Source organism: Schistocerca gregaria, chromosome 9 (assembly GCF_023897955.1).
Source record: "Schistocerca gregaria isolate iqSchGreg1 chromosome 9, iqSchGreg1.2, whole genome shotgun sequence".
In the NCBI taxonomy this organism is placed as follows: Eukaryota; Metazoa; Arthropoda; class Insecta; order Orthoptera; family Acrididae; genus Schistocerca; species Schistocerca gregaria.
Window position 1 is genome coordinate 249,358,466 of NC_064928.1, and position 18,836 is coordinate 249,377,301.

Consider the following 18,836-nt stretch of genomic DNA (forward strand, 5'->3'; position numbering starts at 1 on the left):
GTTTTATGTCTCTCTCACGTTGGAATGAACATTTGACGCTCTCAATATACTGATTTGTACACAAAATTATAATAGGTGAAATTTCGTCATCTGTGAGGCAATTCCAGAATTCCAAAGGCGTTCTCGCTGCTTTTGCCACACCTATCGGTCCAGGTAACTTCCGAATAATATTGAGAGCCGTGCAAAACGGCATGAAAATCAAAAAACGAACGGCGTCCGAAGATGCCGAAATTTAAGCGAGCGGGCAACGCGTCAGTGCAGTGTTAGTAGAACTGAACTCCCACGTTGTAAACCATTCGTCTGCAGTGCTAGCAGACATTGTGTATGGCATGGCGTGACTTCACTACAGCATTACTCTTCACACACTTTTCTTCCAAATGAGCATTTCACGGCAAGCTGATGGATGGTTACTGACGAATCTTCTCCCACACGATGCAACACCATCTCATCAAAGTCGACTGTGCGAACAATTCTTTGTCGAGAGTACTGGCCAGCTATCCGTGGCTTAAACGAGTCGGTGTCTCGGAAGTTTCCGCTCACAGTGACCAAAGAGATGGAAGACCACAGAGACGCAGTACCATATTGCCGTGGCAGTGAAGCAACGTTTTATACCGTCAAAAGAGTCCCAGAGAGTCTATTTCGTGACATTCAAAATAAGAAGGCTTGGTCTAGAAAACTCAGTTTAGGACCAGTCTTCACGTAGTTTAATACATCCATTCCTGCACATATGACAATCCGATGCAGAAATATTCCAACATCAGTTGAAGATACATGCTACGAACAACTTTCGAAGAAGTGATTTAAAAGATGAAGTCCTAGAAAAAGTTGCTTTTTCATAAATTGTACGTAGCTTATTGTTAAATCTGAAATAATTAAACGGAAACTCCGACTCATGGATCAGGTACATTACGACGTACACACCCAGCCAGTAAAACATATGGCTTAGTTGTTATCAAATTAATACTTGAAATGCTACCTACCTTTCTCCTGACTTAGTTTATCATCCGGTAATTATACAGCTCCAAAGTTTGCAAAATGACTACGTATGTACAAAACGATAACATGGGTGTTTCATAGAGTAATATCCACTGTTTATTTTGTACAAAAAAAATGGCTCTGAGCACTATGGGACTTAACATCTATGGTCATCAGTCCCCTAGAACTTAGAACTACTTAAACCTAACTAATCTAAGGACATCATACAACACCCAGTCATCACGAGGCAGAGAAAATCCCTGACCCCGCCGGGAACCGAACCTGGGAACCCGGGCCCGGGAAGCGAGAATGCTACCGCACGACCATGAGCTGCGGACTATTTTGTAACAAATAATTCCTATTTTAATTTGAAGCTATAATTCAGAACAAATAAGTATCTACTCACATGAAATTACAGAGATTTATCTCTGTGATACATGTATTCTTCTGTGAAAGCTTAAAACTTTCAGAAAGCAATGAAAAGAATTATATGAGTAACGCATATTGCAACTGTAAAAATACACATAGTTTATAATACTCAATAAAAAAGACGTAATTTACCTTACCTTCTACGAAGCAATTAAGTTTTCTGTCACAACAAAAACTTACTATCTTATGCCCCTGAGGTTTCGGACAGATTACAAAGTAGGCGCAAGACTTTGTCAAGATTTTCTGTCTTCATTACTTTCTCGGAATATCAAATAGATGAAACAAGTAAACAAATATATTGATATAATCAAAATACAGTGTAGTTACATAACACAGTTATGTAAAAACGGAATAACTTTCCACAGCCTCTCTACGTGTGGTCTAATTTCTCCCCATTCGGATGTCGGCTGCTGCGAAACTCTTCTCTTTACGTTCTGGCTTCTGCTTGCTGCTGGACCCTGTTCATTAAGTGCATGTCAGCAAGTTCATGTAACAGATATTGCTCCCTGTTGCACTACAGAAAGCAATGGCAAACAGCTGCGTGCATTTGTCAGAGGCGACTGTGTATAGTTTTTCAAGATGTTGTCACCAAAGTCGATGCGCCATGCAGCTGTCAAATCACGTGCAGCTTATATTACATACTGATATATATTTCTGTTTCATGTTATTTAACCATAAAATATGCAGGGCTAAGAGTACTATGATCAAGAACATTTAGCCGTCGTACTTTTCTCAACTGACTTTTCCCGTATCATGCAGTACCCTGAATGAGACATGACGTAATATGATCAGTTACGTAGAGAGGAACACATTACTTATCGTGATACGGAAAGTGGCAGTCAGAAACGTTCTGAGTGTCAAGTCTCACATTTCTCAGGAGATTAAAAAACACAATGTATGCCTTTTTCTACATTACTGAATTGCATCCAAAAAAATTGAGAAGATAGCACAGAATTATGCTGTCCACCTAATCACTCCAAATGTAATGAGACAAATCAGAAAATAAATAATTTATTCAGAGCGTTGTAAGTCACTGGCTCCAAACACCAATGAGAAAGTTTTTGTCACAACTGTTAGTAAAATAGAGGCATTATGTTTTCTGGCAATACAAGTACGGAAATACCAGCGCAGCACAAATATTTTAACTATAGTAGAACTTTGCCAACAAAAGTATGTCTCATTTCTCTTACACTTTTTACGAGAAAGTAACAAAATTAAATCTTTCAATATTCTCTTCTGCTTCTTACGCAACTCCATTCTTGGGATCAGGCGTCGTTAATTTTACTGCAGACCTCTGTGTGCTGTTTTGTAACTGATAAACGTGGTTGATCTGTCAGGAGAAGTACGGCGTAGTACACATCTGCCACGATATTTCCTCTGTTGAATACATTGACTTTTTCCATAGCTGTGTTTCAGAGGGAGAACTTATAATAGCAGTTTTAGATGAATGAGTATGAGACACTTTGATCACCCTGCATCCGGGCAACTTACACGCCTGCATTGACAACAATGTTGCAGCAGCATCTTTAAAATCAAAGAAGTCACTTGCATCCATTCGAATTAAATGGAACGGGTTCATTCCTTTAGATGATGGAACTCCAGGCTTGGCACAAAGATCATACACCTAATAGTAACGGAAGTTTGAAATATTGTCTCTATGATTTGACACTTGGAAGAAGTCTAGAAGTGGAAACGCGTTTTTGGAAAAAAAATTAAGACGAATTCTAGTATCCGATTCCACCCATCGACTTTGAACAACGACCTTATAGCTAAGCCAAACTTGCTACGTAGAGGCGACGTCTGAAGACGACGAGGCTTATTGGAAAACAAAGGAATTTGTCACAGAAAAAAGGTAATACACATACATACGACAAAATACCACCGCATTTCACGCGATTGGTTACATAGCCCCGAGTTATACCTCAAAGAAACTGAGGTATCGTAAAAGAAAAAAAAATGAAACATACATCCTTGAAATAAATTATCATATTTTACGCGAGTATGTGAAATAACCACAGGCGATCTTTAAAGTGCACTACAATATCACGCTTAGTAAAATCGATATACCAAGGATTGCAGTTATTCTTAATAATAAGTAATGATTCTAAGGGACTAAGCGGGAAAGTGAAGAAATTGGGCGGGGACAAAATAAAATTTGATGCAGTAACAGCAAAATGAAATAAACAGTAATGAAAGGAAACATAAGAAGGACAAAAGCAGAAAATAAGAAAAAAGCGAACACAGAATTCGTGAAATAAAATGCACTAGAGAAGTAGATACGTCAGTTGTAGTTATCGATTCCAGAATTCATAATTTTTATCTTTTTTCTAGTATTGTGTGCATTTCTTTGCTACAGGATTCCTATTTTTGGTTTTGCTTTCTGTACTACGGCGATAAACAAGAAATCTTCGAATTGGTTCCAAGGTTTGTTATTTATCACATTTTTGCAGCAGTAGAGGAAGCCGTTACAATACAATTACGAAATTAACAACTTAATGAACATAGCATAATAAAGGAATGTGGAATTGAAAATCAGAGCGATATCACATATTACAATTTGAAAACAATGCACAGTAGGTTTCTGCAGTGGTTTGTTGAAGCATTTACATTTTTGCTTTTGCTCTCTGCACTAGTTTGAGAAATAAAAAATATATTCAGCGTTTTTGCAGTAGACACATGCAATTCTTTTTTATACGATTTCTATTCCTCTGCCGCTTTCTGTACTACTGCGACAAATAACAGACCTCGGAATCTATGACTAGAATTTACGTACACAGGGTGCTCTAAAATTCCAGGACTTGTAGAGCGCACTGAGTAGATAACATTCTGAACTGGAACCCATGTCCGGAAACGTATCGTTTCCGTGCTACAACCATTTGAAAACATGTCGGTAACGCAACCACTTTTACAAGTAATTGATTAGGCGCTACTCAGTGCATCACTTGTTTCATAATTCCACTCATTAACACACAAAGAAAGAAAAATGTTCTTAATCAGTTTTCACAACCACTGTTGTTTCCAGTTAAAAGGTTTTTGTGCTTTACAAAGGAGGGTCAGCATTTTGATCTACTACAAGTAAGGTTCGATGCGGCTACCACCAAGTTCGGTGCACGAGTTGTACCTACAAATGACGACGTGGTACACACGCTCGGCCAGGCCTGGTGCGTCTGCAGTGCGTGCTGCACCGATCACAACTCGTGCCCCAACATCTTCCTCTGTCTCCAAACCAAATCCTGCATCCTGCCGCGGAGGAGAAAGTCCAGTGCAGTCATATCCGTCTGTGTCCGAATCTTTGGTCCGTATGTTCCCAAACATGACGTGAAAAATGAGCGGATTCACCGGCATGGTGAAATCATGTATCTTGACGGATGTTGAATGCCACAGCATCCAGAAACACGCCCAGCACTTGCTGTAGGAATGTCTGGAGAGCTTGGGTGGAAGCTTGTGTGGTTCTACAACATTCCCATCCAGAATACCTGCCCACACATTCATACCAAACCCCTGCTGGAATCCATGGACAAGCGAGGCATGTGGGTTTTCGGCTGCCCGAACATGGTTGTTTAGAGAATTCAAAACACAATCGCTAGTAAATGGTGCAAAATCGGCTGGCATTAGTAACTGTATCCTTTCGAGGCGGTATCGATGTAGCTCTTAAGTCTCGCAGAACATAGTAGAGGCTGCTGGGACCAACAGCCATTGCGTGCGCAGTTACTCGTATAAGCTTGACGGGTTCTCTTCAATGTGACGCAGTCGCTTTGGAGCACCGCAGCCACGCCTGCTTAAGGTGAATGTGCCCCTTTCTCGAAGCTGCTGCGAAAAGCGTATGCGATGGAGTCGAACGTTGTGGATAACGATCTTGGTAAAGGCGACGAGCAGCTATTCCATTACCGTGAGCTTCACCTTACATGAGGATCGTGTCGGCGTATTCTGCAAACATGTTGCTCTAAAACACACAGACACGTGAGTGAGGCTCGAACCAGGTGAGAGAGGAAGGAGAGACGACAAATGACATCGGTCGATCTGACGTAAGCACCCCTGCACCACGGCAACCCTGTTGCATACATAACTAGCAAACAAGTTTTTAAACGGCTGCAGCACGGAAACAGTTCGTTCCTCTCCTAGAAATTTGTAACTGGAATTTTAGAGCTGTATATATCAATTCTAGTTACCTACTTCATGGTCCATTGTTTTTCACGTTTTGGCTGTAGGTGTGTGCAATGGTTTGTTTGTATTTCTTGTGTTCCTTTTTGTACTACGTAGTTGGTGTATAGTGTGCGTTCTCTATAAGTATTGTCATGCACCGAATCAATGAAACCGTCGATTTCACGTTCCGTTATTTCTCGTGATTTTTGCTGGCTGTGAATTGTTTCGTTACGATTTAACTCTTCCGTATCGCTGTCTATGCTACTCCAAAAACGCGAAAATAACAAACGTTGGAATCTACAACTACAGATGACCCATATAGCTTAAGTGCAGGGACGATAACCAACAAAATCTACATCTACATATACATCCACACTCCGCAAGCCACTTGACGGTGTATGGCGGAGGGTACCTTGGGTACCTCTGTCGGTTCTCCCTTTTATTCCAGTCTCGTATTGTTCGTGGAAAGAAACATAGTCGGTATGCCTCTGTGTGGGCTCTAATCTCTCTGATTTTATCCTCATTGTCTCTTCGCGAGATATGCGTAGGAGGGAGCAATATACTGCTTGACTCTTCGGTGAAGGTATGTTCTCGAAACTTTAACAAAAGCCCGTACCGAGCTACTGAGCGTCTCTCCTGCAGAGTCTTCAACTGGAGTTTATCTATCATCTCCGTAACGCTTTCGCGATTACTAAATCATCCTGTAACGAAGCGCGCTGCTCTCCATAGGTTCTTCTCTATCTCTTCTATCAACCCTATCTGGTATGGATCCCACAGCGGTGAGCAGTATTCAAGCAGTGGGCGAACAAGTGTACTGTGATCTACTTCCTTTGTTTTCGGACTGCATGTACTTAGGATTCTTCCAGTGAATCTCAGTCTGGCTTCTGCTTTAGCGGCGATTAATTTTATATGGTCATTCCATTTTAAATCACTCCTAATGCCTACTCCCAGATAATTTATGGAATTAACTGCTTCCAGTAGCTGACCTGCTATATTGTAGCTAAATGATAAAGGATCTATCTTTCTATGTAATCGCAGCACATTATACTTGTCTACACTGAGATTCAATTGCCATTCACTGCACCATGCGTCAATTCGTTGCAGCTCCTCCTTCATTTCAGTACAATTTTCCATTGTTGCAACCTCTCGATATAGTACAGCATCATCCGCAAAAAGCCTATGTGAACTTCCGATGTTACCCACAAGGTCATTTATATATACAGGGTGTTTCAAAAATGACCGGTATATTTGAAACGGCAATACAAACTAAACGAGCAGCGATAGAAATGCACCGTTTGTTGCAATATGCTTGGGACAACAGTACATTTTCAGGCAAACAAACTTTTGAAATTACAGTAGTCACAATTGTCAACAACAGATGGCGCTGCGGTCTAGAAACTCTATAGTACGATATTTTCCACATATCCACCATGCGTAGCACTAATATGACGTAGTCTCTGAATGAAATTACCCGAAACCTTTGACAACGTGTCTGGCGGAATGGCTTCACATGCAGATGAGATGTACTGCTTCAGCTGTTCAATTGTTTCTGGATTCTGGCGGTACACCTGGTCTTTCAAGTGTCCCCACAGAAAGAATTCACAGGGGTTCATGTCTGGCGAATAGGGAGGCCAATCCACGCCGCCTCCTGTATGTTTCGGATAGCCCAAAGCAATCACACGATCATCGAAATATTCATTCAGGAAATTAAAGACGTCGGCCGTGCGATGTGGCCGGGCACCATCTTGCATAAACCACGAGGTGTTCGCAGTGTCGTCTAAGGCAGTTTGTACCGCCATAAATTCACGAAGAATGTCCAGATAGCGTGATGCAGTAATCGTTTCGGATCTGAAAAATGGGCCAATGATTCCTTTGGAAGAAATGGCGGCCCAGACCAGTACTTTTTGAGGATGCAGGGACGATGGGACTGCAACATGGGGCTTTTCGGTTCCCCATATGCGCCAGTTTTGTTTATTGACGAAGCCGTTCAGGTAAAAATAAGCTTCGTTAGTAAACCAAATGCTGCCCACATGCATATCGCCGTCATCAATCCTGTGCACTATATCGTTAGCGAATGTCTCTCGTGCAGCAATGGTAGCGGCGCTGAGGGGTTGCCGCGTTTGAATTTTGTATGGATAGAGGTGTAAAGTCTGTCGCATGAGACGATACGTGGACGTTGGCGTCATTTGGACCGCAGCTGCAACACGGCGAACGGAAACCCGAGGCCGCTGTTGGATCACTAGCTGCGCGTAGCCCTCTGTGGTTGCCGTACGCGGTCGCCCTACCTTTCCAGCACGTTCATCCGTCACGTTCCCAGTCCGTTGAAATTTTTCAAACAGATCCTTTATTGTATCTCTTTTCGGTCCTTTGGTTACATTAAACCTCCGTTGAAAACTTCGTCTTGTTGCAACAACACTGTGTTCTAGGCGGTGGAATTCCAACACCAGAAAAATCCTCTGTTCTAAGGAATAAACCATGTTGTCCACAGCACACTTGCACGTTGTGAACAGCACACGCTTACAGCAGAAAGATGACGTACAGATGGCGCACCCACAGACTGCGTTGTCTTCTATATCTTTCACATCACTTGCAGCGCCATCTGTTGTTGAAAATTGTAACTACTGTAATTTCGAAAGTTTGTCCGCCTGAAAATGTACTGTTGTCCCAAGCATATTGCAACAAACGGTGTATTTCTATCGCTGCTTGTTTAGTTTTTATTGCCGTTTCAAATATACCAGTCATTTTTGAAACATCCTGTATATTGTGAATAGAAGCGGTCCTACAACACTCCCCTGCGACACACCTGAAATCACTCTTACTTCGGAAGACTTCTCTCCATTGAGAATGACATACTGCGTTTTGTTACCTAGGAACTCTTCAATCCAATCACACAATTGGTCTGAAAGTCCATGTGCTCTTACTTTGTTCATTAAATGACTGTGGGGAACTGTATCTAACGGCTTGCGGAAGTCAAGAAACACGGTATCCACCTGGGAACCCGTGTCTATGGCCCTCTGAGTCTCGTGGACGAACAGCGCGCGCTGGGTTTCACACGATCGTCTTTTTCGAAACCCATGCTGATTCCTACAGAGTAGATTTCTAGTCTCCAGAAAAGTCATTATACTCGAACGTGTTCCAAAATTCTACAACTGATCGACGTTAGAGATACAGGCCTATAGTTCTGCACAACCGTTAGACGTCCCTTCTTGTAAACGGGGATGACCTGTGCCCTTTTCCAAATGTTTTGGAACGCTACGTTCTTCTAGAGACCTACGGTACACCGCTGCAAGAAGGGGGGCAAGTTCCTTCGTGTACTCTGTGTAAAATCGAACTCGTATCGGCCGCATCTCGTGGTCGTGCGGTAGCGTTCTCGCTTCCCACGCCCGGGTTCCTGGGTTAGATTCCCGGCGGGGTCAGGGATTTTCTCTGCCTCGTGATGGCTGGGTGTTGTGTGATGTCCTTAGGTTAGTAAGGTTTAAGTAATTCTAAGTTGTAGGGGACTGATGACCATAGATGTTATGTCCCATAGTGCTCAGAGCCATTTGAACCATTTCTTTGAACTCGTATTCCACCATGTCCAGCTGCCTTTCCTCTTTTGAGCGATTTCAATTGTTTCTCTAGCCCTCTGTCGTCTATATCGATATCTACCATTTTGTCATCTGTGCGACAATCTAGAGAAGGAACTACAGTCCTAAAAGTAAGAAGAATACACACATAATGAAAAGTCACCAAAAATAACGAACTGTGGGATGGAAAACCATAATCGACCTGTATAGCTATATTCTTAGGTTCCTATCAAACTTCATCGTCGGAAATAGTGCTACATTCGGAAAAAAAAGAAATATTTGTGTGAACATAGGTTACGATTGCAGATCGTTGCGCTCGGAGCTATGTAATCTGTTCTCTTAGGTTCCTGTCAAATTCACCTTCAAAATTATGCCGCATTCGGAAGTAAGTAGCCAAATATTTTTGAGGATGAAGATTATAAATACGATTGTTAATCGTTACGGTCGGAGCAAATTAATCTGTCCTCTCAGATTTGTGCCTATCCACTGTCACGGAAATAGCGAGACGTATCTGTAATAAACAACACAATTTCCGCCAATTAGTAACACAACCACAGATAACATTTAATAAGAGGCCACTTACATCCTTCGCCGGCCGCGATGGTCTAGCGGTTCTAGGCGCTCAGTCCGGAACCGCGGGACCGCTACGGTCGCAGGTTCGAATCCTGCCTCGGGCATGGATGTGTGTGATGTCTTTAGGTCAGTTAGGTTTAAGTAGTTCTAAGTTCTAGGGGACTGATGACCACAGATGTTAAGTCCCATAGTGCTCAGAGCCATTTTGAACTCACATCCTTCGTATCGGAAAATTACCTTACACAGGACGTCACTGGACAAAGCTGAAGGGTGGGATCGGACACTAGAATTGAATGTTTGAAACATTTTCTCTGCGGTTTGTCGCTTTTAGAGCAAATCCTGAACTGGAATGCCGTTTAGAGCATTTCCACTCTCCGTACGCTTCTGTGCAAAGAATTACCTCCGAGTAGTTGTAGCACTGGCGCAGAACGCTACTGTGCTAGATTCCGTAGTGGTACATGACGGTACAGAAAGAGCCGGTCAGCCGCCTCCCCTCTGGGACAGAAGCAGCAGCTGCAGCAAAGCAACTCGGGCCTACCTGGGCGCTGAGCAGCCGCAGCAGACACGCGGAAACCAGCAGGCAGGCAGCCAACATGGCGGCTCCGGCAGAAGACACTGGCGCGGTCCCGATCCCCGCCTCTTGCGTGTTTACGTCACCTCAGTGACCCGGGCCTGCGATAACGCGCCAAGCAGCCGCCACTGGCTCCTCTCTCGCGTTCCGCCGTCCGTCGTAATTTAATATATTATTATCATTATTTTGATTGTTGCCGACTTACGTGATGGGCCTTAATAAAAATGTTATTTCATTCAATTTTGATTTACGATTAAAGGTTTTCCTGAAGTTCACCTTTTTAACAATATTAATCTCAAATTGTTTGTTACGTTAATGAACGTTAGACTCACTGAATCTTAAAACATGAGCATATAAGCTGAACAATGTAATAAACTTTTCATATTAATTTCCTCAGTTAGTCAGCTCACTTTAAAGCAAAAGATCTTTGGTTATTAATTACAATTGCGGCCCACACACGTGAGAGAGTATTCCTTCTTACCTTCGTTAACCATTGCATTATAGTCGGAGTCCTGGCCCTGGCTCTCGGCTGTGGTACTGAAACTAAGAACCTTAAAGCTACGTATTTTCTGCAGCGTCGGGCGGTTGTGGAGAAAAATGTATATTGTGTTAATAGCGGGCAGTTTTTCGCTTCCGCTAAATTTTTATAAGTTAATATCGCCACGTAATGGCGTCTTTGAATGCATCGGCCGCTGCGATTGTAGAACTGTAAATTACTTGAATGCAGGTTAATTCGAGGGATCAGCTCTTACAAATTAAAATTGCACAATAATATTAAATCAATATATTATCTGTTTAATTCATACAAATATGCTTACATCTGCCAGCACTCGCAAGATGTCCGTCTACACGCAATCAAGACAAGAGAAGAAATGAAGACGACTGAAAAATTAACAGAAGAGCGTATCTCGTCGTCTATTTAGATCCTTTTGTTATATTTCTTTGCCCTTGAAACCTACACAGAGAAATGATAAAAATATATATTATTCCATTTTTAAATGTCTCTTCTTTATTATTATTATTATTATTATTATTATTAGTCGTAAAGCTCCCATGTGGAAGACGCTAAGTAAAGCTGGTTCACTTTCCGTTCTTCTTGGTCTTCTGGTTCTTTTTATTTGCCCACCAGTTTTTCATTGTTTGCGAAAATTTAGTTCTTCTTTCTTCGCTCCATTTTGTTCCGGTTCTCGGTGCTTTTGTCTCTGGTTTAACCTCCCACTTTTCAACTTTTATTCTAAAATTGTTCCTTGCAGCTATTTCTTGTTTAGTAATTTTTGCTAATTCCAAATCTTTTTTAACTTTTTGGATCCATTCTCCTCCATTAACAAGAGAATCTACGTATTTTACAATTCTTTTTCTTAATCTGTGTTCAGGAAGTCTCATTATGTGGCCATAGAATTTAAGGCGTCTTTTCCTCATGTCTATCTCTATGTTAGAATATTCTTCAATTTTTGTTGTTTTCTGTAATCTACATCCATTCTCGGTCCATCTTGGTCCCAAAATTTTTCTAATTATTTTTCTTTCTTCTTTCTTTAGATTTTCTAGATCAGTTTTCCTGTTTAGTGCCAAGGTTTCGCTGGCATATAACATTGATGGTTTAATGACTGTATTGTAATGCCTAATTTTTGCATTTAAAGATAAACATTTTTTATTATAGAGGTTTTGCACTAATCCTAAACCTTTACGAGCTTTTTGTATTCTTTCTTGTTGTGCAAATTTTTCCGAGATAATTTCTCCAAGATATTTGAAGTATGGTACTCTGTTGATTTCTGCGTATTTTGTTTGTAATTTGGAAATTTCTAAATTTGTTGTTGTAAACACTGTCTTTTCAAATGATATCTGTAGGCCGACTTTTTCTGCACATTCTTTTAGAATTTCTACCTGTTTTATAGCCATCTCACTAGAATCTGCCATTATTGCGAGATCGTCTGCAAAGGCTAAGTAGGGGATTCTTAGGTTATGTTTCTTGGTTCCTAATGAAATTGGTTTCCAGCACTTTTCTTCTTCAAGTTTCTTCTCCCATTCTTCCATGACTCTATCCAGAACTACACTGAACAACAAAGGCGACAACCCATCACCCTGTCTAACCCCAGTTTTTATTTCAAATGGTCTTGAAAGTTTTCCCATAAATTTCACTTTGGATTTTGTATTTGTTAACGTCTGTTGGATGATTTTCTGTATTTTCCGATCCAATCCTTTTTCCTCAAGAATCCTAAATAGTGTGGGTCTGTGGATTGAGTCATATGCCTTCTTGAAGTCGACAAAGACATACACTGTAGGCTTGCCTCGCATCTTCCTTATCCTTGTGATTAATTTTAGGTTTAAAATTTGCTCTGGGCATGATCTGTTTCGCCTGAACCCAGCTTGGAAATCTGAGATTTTGGGTTCTAGCATTCCTTGTGCTCTTTCAAGAATACAAGCCGATAAAATCTTATATGCGACAGGAAGTAGAGAAATTCCTCTGTAATTATTTACATAATGTTTATCCCCTTTTTTGTGTAATGGATGTATTAAGGCACACTTCCAATCTTCTGGGATTTCTTCGGTGACCCATATATTTTGAATAATTCCTACTAGCTCCTTTCTTGAATTAGGCCCTAGATTTTTGAGAAATTCAGCTACAATTCTTCTTTATAAATACTGTTTTTTTTTAATATTTTCGTATTATTTCACTGGGGACGCTCCGAAAGGAGCGATTTTTCCTTAGCCTCAGCTACCGCGCTATTTCAGCTAGTGGTCCTTTCCAGGGATGTTTGCCTACGTCTACATCTACACAATACTCGACACGCCACCTACTGGTCTGTGCCAAAGGGTACTTATTGTGCCACTAACTGAGCGCTCCAACTATGTTCCACTCACGAATGGCACGTATGGAAGAATGGATGCCGGAAAGCTTCGCTATTGGCTGTAATTTCTCCAATTTTCTCCACAAAGTTATTACCTGAGACGTGTATAGGGCGAAGCTCAGGCTCCTAACGCCGCTTCCTTTGGACGAAAAATGAAGAATATAAAAATAGTACCCAAAGCCCAAAAGTTCCAAAAATCAAGTTCCAAATTTCATTTTAAAAAAACAAAGCCCCTTTGGAATAATGTTGCTTGAATAGTAGCACGTAGATAGAAAAGAAATTCAGTACCAAGTAGCTTAGTATTTTGAAAAAGAATGAAATAATAAAGATAGAATCCCATTAGTTTCAAAGTAAAATCATAGTAGATCGGAAAGTACCGGAATTAGAAATCGCGGAGTAGAACGAACGATCTCAAAAATACTCCTTATGAGTACCCTTTGAGAATCGTGTTTAATACCTAAGAAAGAGCCAAGCACTGTTACTGTGTTACGAGAGTTTGCCGGAACAAGTCGTACATCAGCGTGTGTCCTTTGCGTGGACGCGACGAGACTGTTTTCTTAACGCTAAAGATTTGCGAACTACAAGGACGCACTGAACTTGCAGGAAGTAAATCAGTGACTTCAAATAGGATATCACGTAGAATACAGACAGAAAAGATTCGAAATTGTCTTAAATTGAATATTTTCAGTAAAAGTCTGGACATTACCAAAAGTTAGAAACTATTAATTATGGAGCGAAATAGAGACTAAACCTTGAAACCGAATTGTGAGAAAAGAATTAACTTTCGTAAAATTAGTTAATGCACTCTGGATCTTGCAAAATATCTTGGACTGAAGTATACATCATTAATTCCACCAAGATAGGAAAAGCTACTTCCTTACGGCAATGTTAGGATGTGAAAATAGTGCAATAAACCAGCATCCAGTGTTATTACTGCGTTAATCACTTCTTTCAGCCCATTCAATATTGTGTATTCAATAAATAATTATCTGTGCGACGACATTGATTGTCCAAGGAACGCATACTCTTTGCCGCATTAACACAAATTATCTCTCTGTTACGAACTATTACGCTCTAGTAAACTGAAAAACTTTAGTGGAGATATTAGTGTTGTGTCTGTACTGAAGCTATGATTAATACCGGAATAGGAACTGACATGTCCCTGCGTGTAGCTGTGTTTAAATACGCCGGGGCCGGCCGGAGTGGCCGTGCGGTTCTGGGCGCTACAGTCTGGAACCGGGCGACCGCTACGGTCGCAGGTTCGAATCCTGCCTCGGGCATGGATGTGTGTGATGTCCTTAGGTTAGTTAGGTTTAAGTAGTTCTAAGTTCTAGGCGACTGATCACCCCAGCAGTTACGTCGCATAGTGCTCAGAGCCATTTGAAATACGCCGGGCAGTACTTAATTGTTTGACCTGATCGAGACAAATAATATGCACTCGGTGGAATTTCAGCGCAGGCTAAATGGATTTTTTTTATAGTCATCAGTTTACTGACTGGTTTGATGCGGCCCGCCACGAATTCCTTTCCTGTGCTAACCTCTTCATCTGAGAGTAGCACTTGCAACCTACGTCCTCAATTATTTGCTTGACGTATTCCAATCTCTGTCTTCCTCTACAGTTTTTGCCTTCTACAGCTCCCTCTATTACCATGGAAGTCATTCCCTCATGTCTTAGCCAGATGTCCTATCATCCTGTCCCTTCTCCTTATCAGTGTTTTCCACATATTCCTCTCCGATTCTTCGTAGAACCTCCTCATTCCTTACCTTATCAGTCCACCTAATTTTCAACATTCGTCTATTGCACCATATCTCAAATGCTTCGATTCTCTTCTGTTCCGGTTTTCCCACAGTCCATGTTTCACTACCATACAATGCTGTACTCCAGACGTACATCCTCAGAAATTTCTTCCTCAAATTAAGGCCGGTGTTTGATATTAGTAGACTTCTCTTGGCCAGAAATGCCTTTTTTGCCATAGCGAGTCTGCTTTTGATGTCCTCCTTGCTCCGTCCGTCATTGGTTATTTTACTGCCTAGGTAGCAGAATTCCTTAACTTCACTGACTTCGTGACCATCAATCCTGATGTTAAGTTTCTCGCTGTTCTCATTTCTACTACTTCTTATTACCTTCGTCTTTCTCCGATTTACTCTCAAACCATACTGTGTACTCATTAGACTGTTCATTCCGTTCAGCAGATCATTTAATTCTTCTTCACTTCCACTCAGGATAGCAATGTCATCAGCGAATCGGATCATTCATATCCTTTCACCTTGTATTTTAATTCCACTCTTGAACCTTTCTTTTATTTCCATCATTGCTTCCTCGATGCACAGATTGAAGAGTAGGAGCGAAAGGTTACAGCCTTGTCTTACACCCTTCTTAATACGAGCACTTCGTTCTTGATCGTACACTCTGATTATTCCCTCTTGGTTGTTATACATATTGTATATGACCCGTCTCTCCCTATAGCTTACCCCTACTTTTTTCAGAATCTCGAACAGCTTGCACCATTTTATATTGTCGAACGCTTTTTTCCAGGTCGACAAATCCTATGAAAGTGTCTTGATTTTTCTTTAGCCTTGTTTCCATTATTAGCCGTAACGTCAGAATTGCCTCTCTCGTGCCTTTACTTTTCCTAAAGCCAAACTGATCGTCACCTAGTGCATTATAAATTTTCTTTTCCATTCTTTTGCATATTATTCTTGTAAGCAGCTTCGATGCATGAGCTGTTAAGCTGATTGTGCGATAATTTTCTCACTTGTCAGCTCTTGCCGTCTTCGGAATTGTGTGGATGATGCTTTTCCGAAAGTCATATGGTATTCGCCAGACTCATATATTCTACACACCAACGTGAATAGTCGTTTTGTTGCCACTTCTCCTAATGATTTTAGAAATTCTGATGGAATGTTATCTATCCCTTCTGCCTTATTTAACCGTAAGTCCTCCAAAGCTCTTTTAAATTCCGATTCTAATACTGGATCCCCTATCTCTTCTAAATCGATTCCTGTTTCTTCTTCTGTCACATCAAACAAATCTTCACCCTCATAGAGGCTTTCAATGTATTCTTTCCACCTATCTGCTCTCTCTTATGCACTTAACAGTGGAATTCCCGTTGCACTCTTAATGTTACCACCGTTGCTTTTAATGTCACCAAAGGTTGTTTTGACTTTCCTGTATGCTGAGTCTGTCCTTCCGACAATCATATCTTTTTCGATGTCTTCACATTTTTCCTGCAACCATTTCGTCTTAGCTTCTCTGCACTTCCTATTTATTTCATTCCTCAGCGACTTGTATTTCTGTGTTCCTGATTTTCCCGGAACATGTTTGTACTTCATCCTTTCATCAATGAACTGAAGTATTTCCTCTGTTACCCAGGGTTGCTTCGCAGCTACCTGCTTTGTACCTATGTTTTCCTTCCCAACTTCTATGATGGCCCTTTTTAGAGATGTCCATTCCTCTTCAACTGTGCTGCCTACTGCGCTATTCCTTATTGCTGTATCTATAGTGTAAGAGAACTTCAAACGTATCTCGTCATTCCTTAGAACTTCCGTATCCCACTTCTTAGCGTATTGATTCTTCCTGACTAATGTCTTGAACTTCAGCCTACTCTTCATCACTACTGTATTGTGATCTAAGTCTATATCTGCTCCTGGGTACGCCTTACAATCCAGTATCTGATTTCGCAATCTCTATCTGACCATGATGTAGTCTAATTGAAATCTTCCCGTATCTCCCGGCCTTTTCCAAGTATACCTCCTCCTCTTTTGATTCTTGAACAGGGTATTCGCTATTGCTAGCTGAAACTTGTTACAGAACTCAATTAGTCTTTCTCCTCTTTCATTCCTTGTCCCAAGCCCATATTCTCCTGTAACCTTTTCTTCTACTCCTTCCCCTACAACTGCATTCCAGTCGCCCATGACTATTAGATTTTCGTCCCCCTTTACATACTGCATTACCCTTTCAATATCCTCATACACTTTATCTGTTCATCTTCAGCTTGCGACGTCGGCACGTATACCTGAACTATCGTTGTCGGTGTTGGTCTGCTGTCGATTCTGATTAGAATAACCCGGTCACTGAACTGTTCACAGTAACAAACCCTCTGCCCTAACTTCCTATTCATAACGAATCCTACACCTGTTATACCATTTTCTGCTGCTGTTGATATTACCCGATACTCATCTGACCAGAAATCCTTGTCTTCCTTCCACTTCACTTCAGTGACCCCTACTATATCTAGATTGAGCCTTTGCATTTCCCTTTTCAGATTTTCTAGTTTTCCTACCACGTTCAAGTTTCTGAATTCCACGCCCCGACTCGTAGAACGTTATCCTTTCGTTGATTATTCAATCTTTTTCTCATGGTAACCTCCCCTTTGGCAGTCCCCTCCCGGAGATCCGAATAGGGGACTATTCCGGAATTTTTTGCCAATAGAGAGATCATCATGACACTTACATTGCTGATTCTTCCGCCTTTAGGGGCAATTTCCCACCCCTAGGACAAGGGAGTGCCCTGAACCTCTATCCGCTCCTCCGGCCTCTTTGACAAGGCCGTTGGCAGAATGAGGCTGACTTCTTATGCCGAAAGTGTTCGGCCGCCAATGCTGATTATTTATCAAAATTTAGGCAGCGGCGGGGATCGAACCCGGGACCGAAGACGTTTTGATTATGAATCAAAGACGCTACCACTTTTTTTTGTTATCTCATTTTGTTCGTTATCGTTCGTTTCAATTGTTCGTGGCGGACGTCACCTGACGCCCATTGAAGTTCGTTGCTGATCCATTCACTCAGTTTTATTATTACAGAGGGCAGCTAACCCTCTGACCGAATACGCTGAGCTACCGTGCCGGCTAAACTCTAGACCACGGGTAATTATTATACAACTTTTTATACAACGTCAATATATACAGCTCTACCGCTAGTTAGCCAGACTGCGACGTTATAGCTCCCAAACCATGGATATTGAACGTGCCACTGTAAATCGATCAGGCAACTGCGGTGGTGGGAGTTATAATAAATTGTCTGTGCGTTGCTACGGAAACCCATAGGTCTTACACTGACGCGCCAAAGAAACTGGTATGGATACGCGTATTCAGATACAAAGATATGAACACAGGCAGAATACGACGCTGCCGTCGACAAAAGTGTCTGGCGCAGTTGTTAGATCGGTTACTCCTGCCACAATGGCACGTTATCAAGATTTAAGTGAGTTTGAAAGTAGTGTTATAGTCAGTGCACGAGCAATGGGACACAGAATCTCTGAGGTAGCGATGAAGTAGTGATTTTCCCGTACAACCATTTCACGAGTGTACCACGAATATCAGGAATCCGGTAAAACATGAAATCTCCGACACAGCTGCGGCCGGGAAAAGATCCTGCAAAAACGGATCCAACGACGACTGAAGAGATACGTTGAACGTGACAGAACAGCAACAGATTGGCTCCAAGAATACTCGTCTGAGTTTAAACACTTCCGTTGGCCACCAAATTCCTCAAGCACGTCTGGGATGCCTTGGAACGTACTGTTCAGATGAGATCTCAACGCCCTGGCATTCTTACGGATTTACGGCAGGCCTGCAGGATTCATGGAGTCACTTCCCTCCAGCACTACTTCAGACATTTTTCGAGTCCATGCCACGTCGTGTGACGGCACTTCTGCACGTTCGCGTGCGACCCTACACCATATTAGGCAGATTTATCAGTTTCTTTGCCTGCTCAGTGTATTTCGGTAGTGAG

At 41.6% G+C, this 18,836-nt stretch overlaps 1 protein-coding gene across 2 annotated transcripts in view; it reads right to left on the bottom strand.

The window, feature by feature from the left end:
* LOC126292229 (gamma-interferon-inducible lysosomal thiol reductase-like) overlaps window positions 1-10,311 on the bottom strand; it is a 111,545-nt gene extending 101,234 nt beyond the window's left edge. For both annotated transcript variants that reach the window (XM_049986103.1, XM_049986102.1), the window contains exon 1: window positions 10,225-10,311. In XM_049986103.1, coding sequence (XP_049842060.1) covers window positions 10,225-10,281 — 57 coding nt within the window. In that variant the 5' untranslated portion in view covers window positions 10,282-10,311. The remainder of the gene's footprint in view (window positions 1-10,224) is intronic.
* Between the last annotated feature and the right edge of the window lie 8,525 nt (window positions 10,312-18,836).